Source organism: Leptonotus elevatus, chromosome 1, assembly GCF_054856555.1.
Source record: "Leptonotus elevatus isolate MCC_2025b chromosome 1, RoL_Lele_1.0, whole genome shotgun sequence".
Lineage (NCBI taxonomy): Eukaryota > Metazoa > Chordata > Actinopteri > Syngnathiformes > Syngnathidae > Leptonotus > Leptonotus elevatus.
In genome coordinates this window covers 2791306-2799650 of record NC_141239.1, presented here as the reverse complement: position 1 = coordinate 2799650, position 8345 = coordinate 2791306, and the positions used below count along the sequence as shown (strand labels likewise).

General features: G+C 37.9%; 1 protein-coding gene across 1 annotated transcript; it reads left to right on the top strand.

Annotated features, from left to right (window-relative positions):
- The first annotated feature begins 715 nt into the window (after window positions 1-715).
- LOC147180339 (uncharacterized) lies at window positions 716-5091 on the top strand. The gene is made up of 2 exons (XM_086082601.1): window positions 716-845; window positions 3788-5091. The coding sequence occupies exons 1-2, from the start codon at window positions 716-718 to the stop codon at window positions 5089-5091; spliced, it is 1434 nt and encodes a 477-aa protein (XP_085938727.1).
- The last annotated feature ends 3254 nt before the right edge of the window (window positions 5092-8345 follow it).

Genomic DNA, 8345 nt, shown 5'->3' with positions numbered 1-8345 from the left:
ATCATGCCAAAATGGCTGCACTCAGACCATTTTGGGACGCGTGACGTCAACGTCAGGATCTCCATGTGCAGTGCTGCAATACTCCTGGTTGGGAAACACTGCATTAGACAACCTAATCCAAAATAGTGTTGAAGGCCCGATTTGACTGACACGAGACAGGCTAAGAGTTGGCCCCTCTGCATTGAGCAAACTAATGTTCACAAAAGCAAATACTTTTTTCAATTTATTTTAAAGTAATATAATTTTATGTGCATGGCTGTACAGAGTACCGTAAAATCGTGTTTCTAAATAAAAATGCGCGGTTCAATTTGCAGATGGCGACATCTGTCGGTGACTTGATGACAGCGCTCCATACACGATCGAAGCTTCCAGCAGCCAATCATATCGCAGTGTGGGCGTGTCCTCGACTTCTCGCACGTCTCCTTTCGCTTCTTCACGACACCAGACGCCCTCCGCTAAATTAATCTTTCCGATTTGGTGCTGAACTGACTGCAGCCTCCACACAGGACGCCCATCGCTACTTTGAAGGACTACAACATCATTTATTAAGTCTTTGTGGCCGGATCAACTCGTCTCGGTGCACGTTGAAGATTCGCGGCTTAGTTAGCTTAGCTTATTTTAGCTTGCTAGCCGCTAACAAGGAGGCACGTTTGGTAATCGCGACACATCGACAACGAGACATCAAGTGTGACTTTTTGGGCGTTATTGTGCCAACATGTGTGCAAGAACGACACCGAAGTACGAGGAGGAACTTTTTGGAGTAAAAGAAGAGAAGGAGCAACATCTTCGACTTCAACTGCTGGGCAATGTTTGCACGCAGCCTCGTGTTGTGCTACGCAGAGCAGGTTTGTACACTTCTTAGCTCGCCTACTTCGTGAAGAACTTATTTCTATCGTTAAAATAATATCCATGTGTTTGTAGTTCAATAGAATCCTACAGAGCCCCAAAGGCTAGTGATGAATACATGGGTATGAACTGAACTACGTAAACAGGCAGAACAAAAAAGGAGGAGTGGCTCTGTATGTTGATGAAGGATTAGAATACAAAAAAAGTGGAGAAGATGAATGCCATTATTCTGGAAATTTGTATGGAAAAAAGGGAAGAATATATTGGTTGGTTGTGTATACAGAGCTCTGGGGTCTGATATTGAATTATTTAATAATTGTAGGGAAAGAATGTTTTCCAGCGATTAAAAAAACAAGGACGTGTTAGTTTGCAGGGATTTCAATTTGGATCTTTTAAATTCCTAATAAGCATGAACCAACTGATGAATTTATCGATGTAATGTTTAGTATGAGTTTATTTCCTTTAATCACAAAACCAAGCAGGGTAACATCTTATTCCGCCACACTAATTGATAATATATTTACTCACTGTATGGATAATACCTCGATTTGTGGATTACTTCTGAATGACATCAGTGATCATCTGCGACTGTTTGTGAGGTATGATTGGAATTTTGTTATTGTCTGTGAATCTTAATGTGTTTAACTATAAAATAATAAGAACAGAAGAATCTATTGACAGCTTAAGAAATGAATTACTGATAACAGAGAGAATAGTATACGAGGAGACTGACATTAACAAATCATATGAAACATTCCTGCGAATATTTAAAGCATTATTTGATAAGCATATTGTCCAATAAAATGTTACTACCAGAAGAAAAGATACACAGAAAAAACATGGATCACGAAAGGGCTACAAAATGCATGCAAAAAAAAGAACACATTATACAGGAAATTCTTAAAATTAAGAACTGTAGAAGCAGAACAGAAATATAAGATAAGTTCATTAATATTATGAGAAAATCTAAGAAAGATTACTATAATTGGACAAGAATAAAACCCAAAAAAGTGATATGGAACTTCTCAAACATTTTAGACATTTTTTTTGCAAATTTTCTAGATTATTTCATTGAAGAGTATGAATTGATAAATGACAGTTAATATGGATTGAGACCAAAGAGGTCCACATGGAAGAAATAACCAGTTCTCTGGACCCCACAAAAAATGTAGCAGGAGTATTTGTAGATTTAAAAAAGGCATTTGACACAATAGATCATCATGTACGAGTTAGGAAACTTGAAAAATATGGAATTAAATGAGTTACGGCAAAATAACCACCGCAGATTGTTTATCTTGGCCGAACAATACGCGGCCGCTTCAGTATGATCTAACCACCGTCTGCTCTTTTTCCCTTTCTATAAGGAGTGCATCTAATCAAGAGTGCGAAAAAATACGGACAACCCGTAACAGTTGGCAGCTCTGCAACAACAGTTATTAGAACAATCAATAAAATCTTAAACTATTTCTTGTGCTACTCAGCCAGCTTCTGGAATGGAAATGACTACATGTTGTTTTATGTCAGCGGCACATCAGTTTAGTAGGTATAGCGTTAGCGTTTTAATTAGCGATGTTGAGAGGAATTTGTCCTAAAACCCTTAGTCAGGATTGATTGTTTTGTTTTCGTGCTACTACTAGCATTCTCTGCTAGCGACATGTCATGATTACGTGAAGAAGTGCAGACTTATAACCAGGGTTGGAAGGGTTGCTTTTAAGGGTCTCATATTATTCTTTCAACATTCTAAAATACTTCTCAAATGTGTAAAAGACATGTCTGTGACATGCATTCATCAAAATTGACTTTGGATCTAATATTTTTGCTGTCCCTCAATCAGCCAAGAAAAACGCTCTGTTCAAAACAGCCTGTTTTAGGGTTGTGTCACTTTTATGTAAATAGCTGCACCAGGCCATGTCTAAGCCACACCCTTCTCTCTCGAAGGAGCAGTGGTTTCTGTCATGGTAGTGATAGAAAACGTTCTTTGTTTTCTTGCGTGTTAAAATAAAACTCAAAGTTGAGATCGGTGAAGAGGTTTTCTTGCAAGAGATTTTTATTCAGAAATTTCTGATGCCATGAAGGATCCTTACTGAATCAGCATTGGTTCCTAAATGGGCTCATCCCAACTTATACAAAAACAGTGTTTACAGAAAATAGTCTCCCCCTCCTGTCTCCTGTCCTTGTGGGAAGAGTGAAATACAAAAACAGATAATAAATCTTCAGCTCGTATCTTAGTCCACTCCAGATGTAGGAAAATAATTGGTCCCGGCACTTCTTGGACCGGATAATTTATGGACAGAAACTCTGCTTGCACTTTCAAACATATACTCCTTTAGATAAGAACAGAAACCTTATTAGACATTCCTTTCCCAGGGAATGGAACAAAGACACTATACATCGAATAACATTTGAATTAACTGTTTTCTTATTACTACACAGCTATAACTAAATTCAAAACGGTTAAAATATCAATTGAAACAGTAAAAAATGTTAACAATGTTAACAGTAGCCATGTGCTAATGTTGTGAATGGCAGCGACTGGCCATGGCAGCTGAAGAAAAGAAAAATACAGACATGTCTCTTACACATTTGAGAACTATTTCAATATGTGGAAAAGTGGCATAACGTTTTACCATAAGGAAAAGTCGCATAACGTTACTACAGAGACTATGTTGTAGCGTTAGTTTGTGATTGTTTAGGCAACGGTTATTTTTGCCGTAACCGGCAAATCTCCCACAAACGTTATTTTGGCGTGCAATGTCTCAGATTTGCCGTGAATGCTTCTAGACATTTACAAGCGGTTATGAATAAAACAAATGTGCACATTTAGGCCGTTTCGTCGGGACCACTTAGCGGCCGGTTAGAAACAATAATACACAACATCAAGGCGCGCTAGAGATTTGACTTAACTCGACCAAATGTATGTTTGCCTTCTTGTGTCCCGCAGACGTTGGTGAGAAATGTCTTCGTCCTGAGGAACAGGTGGTGAAGTCTCCTCATGTGAAACAGGAGGAAGAAGAGCATCCTTACATCAAAGAGGAAGAAAAGCCCCTTTTCGTCAAAGAGGAGGAGTTTGAGGATGATGTCACCAACTCACCACTGACCTTTGCCCCTTTTAAGAGTAAAGATGAAGTCATGGGTGAGAGTGAGGAGGACAGAGGGGCGGAGCCTCCAAGCAGCTCAACTCCTCAACACATGGAGACAGAAGGTGATGCAGACCAATGGGGATCATCACTAGCACAAAGTGATGACATAAGGTCACAGTCTGCTGACACTGACGATGATGAATACGCTAAAGGTGATCATGCTGACAACAACCGCTGCAAATGTTCTCAGTGTGCGAAAACATTCAGTTCAAAATGGAATTTGAAAGTTCACCTGAGAAAACACACTGGAGAAATACCTTTTTCTTGCTCAGACTGCGGCAAAAGCTTCTCTCAGAAGGGAAATTTAACAAAACACACAAGAACCCACACTGGAGAAAAAGCTTTTGCCTGCCCAGACTGTGGCAAAAGCTTCTCTCACAAGGGAAATTTAAAAATACACAAAAGAACACACACTGGAGAAAAACCTTTTTCCTGCTCAGACTGCGGCAAACACTTCTCACTAAAGTCAGATTTAACAATACACAAAAGAACACACACTGGAGAAAAACCTTTTTCCTGCCCAGACTGTGGCAAAAGCTTCTATGACAAGAGAACTTTAACAATACACAAAAGCACACACACTGGAGAGAAACCTTTTACCTGCTCAGACTGTGGCAAAAGCTTCTCTCATAAATCAACTTTAACAAGACACACAAAAAAGCACACTGGAGAAAAACCTTTTTCCTGCCCAGACTGTGGCAAACGCTTCTCTGACAAGGGACATTTAACAAGACATACAAGTACACACACTGGAGAGAAACCTTTTTCCTGCCCAGACTGTGACAAAAGCTTCTCTCACAAGGGAAATTTAAAAATACACAAAATAACCCACACTGGAGAAAAACCTTTTTCCTGCCCAGACTGCGGCAAACACTTCTCACGAAAGTCAGTTTTAAAAATACACACAAGAACCCACACTGGAGAAAAAGCTTTTGCCTGCCCAGACTGTGGCAAAAGCTTCTGTGACAAGGGAAAATTAAAAAGCCACTCAAGAACACATGCTGGGAAGAAACCATTTAGTTGCAGTGTTTGTGCTAAAAGATTCTCTAGTAAAAAGCTTGTTGAGACACACAAGTGTGCTGGTGAGAAAAGCAGCGATCTTTAAATCTTAAAAAAATGAAGGGAGTTAGTTTGGTGTGCTGTAAAAGTGTAAATGATTTTGAATAAAATAGAGAGGGAGGAAATAAGTGATCCCGCTTATTTAAAAAATGTTCAGACTTAGAAATTAATAAGTCTTTGATTTTTATGGCAACTTTATTTTAACAGTGATAGACAGAATATCAGGAAAAAATTGAAAGAATGACATGGGGGGGGGGTTGCATTTTGTTGAGGGAGATCATTAACCAGCTCCTCTCGTGTCGTCCTTCACTCTAGAGACGGCATTCAGGTTAATATTGCGTTTATCTTGAACATTGCTCCAGTTCCAAGTGTCAGCGGCTACGACAATGACCTCAAATCATGTCGGATATCTTTTGCAGTGAAAAAGTATTTGCCCTCCTCTCAAATTCTCACTTTTATTGCACAGTTTGCCCACTTGAATGATTAAAATCATCAAACAAATGTCAATATCAAAGATACATACAATGCAGGTTTTTTAAATAAAGATTTGGACAAAACACTATTCAAAGCTGCCTGGCCCTGTCAAAAGTATTCACGTTCATTACGTTCATAGATATGAGGGTTTCAGAAGACTTAAGAAGAATTAACTCCAGCTTTACTTAAAAGTGTAAACGTAATGCTTTCAAAGCTACTCAAACTATGAATATGAAATGTTTTTAAAGTTTTCTTTTAATGTGTTTAAACGCCAATGTATGCTTTAGTAATATTGTAAGCTACTTTTGTTTTCTCTGCTTTGCTTCCGAATGTCGTTAACGGTTGTGTTTGTTGACGTTTGTAGGTGTTGTGTATTTGCTTATGTGAAGCACATTGAGTTGCCTTGCGTATGAAATAGAAATAAAATATAGAAGAAAAAGCCACCTTGCCATTTTCCCAAATTAGCGTGGAAAATACCTTCAGGGACACACAAAGCCAGATGTACAGTATGGCCACGTTCGGAGTGTTTTAAGTCTCGGCTTAAGACCCACTTTTATTCCTTGGCTTTTAGTTCAGCATGAATTGTGTGGTCCGCGTGTTTTTTTTATTTAATTTGATTATTTCATTTTTATTATTATTTTTGGGGGGGTTTAAATATATTTTTTATTGTATTTATTCCTTTATTTTACTTATTGTATTTTAGTAATTTATTGGCTGTTTAAAAAAAATAATAATAAAAATTTGGTTGGTTTTTACTAGATTTCATGTGTATTTGGATCTCAATGTGCAGCACTTTGGAAACACTTGTTTATAAAATGTGCTTTTGACATAAAGTGGATTGGATTAGTTTAAAAATGATCACGTTACGTAAACCGGCAGTACAATGCAAATGCAATACATTTGTACTTCTGAGCATTAGGGGAGCGTAAGATATGATAAGTGTGCTCGACTCGAAGTGCAATGGCGTGTCATCACTAACCTTTATTAGAAGGTAAGTGTTGCATTCAAACCTTGCAGCAGGAATTTGTGAAAGCCACAGATGACAAAACTGGCCAAAAGTACAAATATTGCATATATCAGTAATATATCAGATACTGCATCAAATGTTTGCTACTAGCTAATGCCAGTACTAGAGCAATAAATTAAACTCATAACATGTGATGGTTAAATCGCATCCCTGATAATAAACGTTCAGTTTACGGTACCTCAAAATGCTTGTTCATCTTGATGGCAAATTTTTAATCTGCACATTCACCACAATAAATCCAATTTAAACTTTACATATCGGGAACAACAGACTGAAAAAGGGAGAAATGAGACCTCGCAGTTTTATGTCTTTCTAACTGCAGCAAAAATGGCGACATCTGTCGATGACTTGATGACAGTGCTTGCTCCCAAGCCGACAATCTCCAGCAGCCAATCATATCGCAGCGGGGGCGTGTCCTGCCTGACTTCCGACGCAGATCTACTTTCGTTTCTTCACGTAACCAGACGCCCTCCGCTAAATCATTATTTTCGATTCCGTGCTGAACCGACTGCAACCTCCACACAGGACGCACATCACTATAATGGACTGCAACATAATTTATTAAATCTCAGCGTGTGAATAAACTCGTTTCGGTGCGCGTTGATGCTTCTCGCCCTACTTAGCTTAGCTTAGCTTAGCTCGCTAGCCGCTAGCAAAGAGAAGCACATAACACGTCGTCTAGAAGAGATCAAGTGTGAAAAAAAATAGATTATTGTTAACATTGTTAACATTTTTACTGTTTTACTTTATATTTTAACTGTTTTGAATTTAGTTATAACTGTGTAGATGTAGGTATAATTATGTTAACTCAGTATTGCTCAATGAATAGTACTGTCTATTGTATTCTTATCTGTCTCTTGCCTGGGAAAAAGGAAGGTAACAGGTTTCTTTTCTATATTATCTAAAGGGAGTATAGTTGGTACGAGTCTCCGTTCGGTCGAAGAGAGTCCAAGGACAGGCTGATATACTGCTCTTCAAGTCTAATCTGATTTGTACCTATGGGAACTTACTGAAGGGAGGGAAGAGGGATTTTCTTGTATTCACTGATTTTCAATAAATGTGCTGTGTGCTGGAGGAGGAGACACTTTTGAACAGATCACTGCTTGGGTGTCTTCATTTGTGTGATCAGAAGCTTCTGACTAATTACCTTTGGAAAGGTACTTCTTCACAGAGACTCAACTTCAATTTATTGGAACACGCAAAGAGTACAATAATATTGAATACTCTATCATTATCCAGAATATTTTATGAATGATAAAAATATTGTTTGAAAAAATTTCAGACATAGCTAATAATTTAAATGAGAATTTTGTTCAAAAATATATAAGTTACTTTCATATACTGATAAAACGTCTTTACCCATCTCGAAATGGGAAACAGACTTGTCTATAGCTCTGGAATCTGACTTTTGGATTCAAGTTTGTGAAAACGATTTTAAAATGACAAAACACACACATTTACAACTTATCCAATATAAAATTATTCATAGAACAAAACACTACAGACACTTATTTTCATGCTTTATGGTTATGTACTCCGGTTATGTATTTCTGGACTAAAGTCTTAGAAAAACTTTCCGCTGTCTTGGACTGTAGGATACCGTTCTCTCCAAACTTGTGTTTGCTCGGTGACTTAACAACAACTGACTTACCACATAAACAATTTCAATCTTCACTTGTAGCCCTTACTTTCGCAAAAAAAACCAATTCTTGTTAACTGGAAAAATAAACAAACTCTGAATATCGACCAATGGTCTAACCTCCTCATAAATCACATTTTAATGGAAAAAATATCTGCCT

Excerpts from the sequence above, each read along its gene's own strand:
- LOC147180339 (XM_086082601.1), top strand. The coding sequence starts at position 716 with ATGTGTGCAAGAACGACACCGAAGTACGAGGAGGAACTTTTTGGAGTA. Across the intron at positions 846-3,787 it reads TGTTGTGCTACGCAGAGCAG|ACGTTGGTGAGAAATGTCTT; the intron begins GTTTGTACACTT and ends TGTGTCCCGCAG.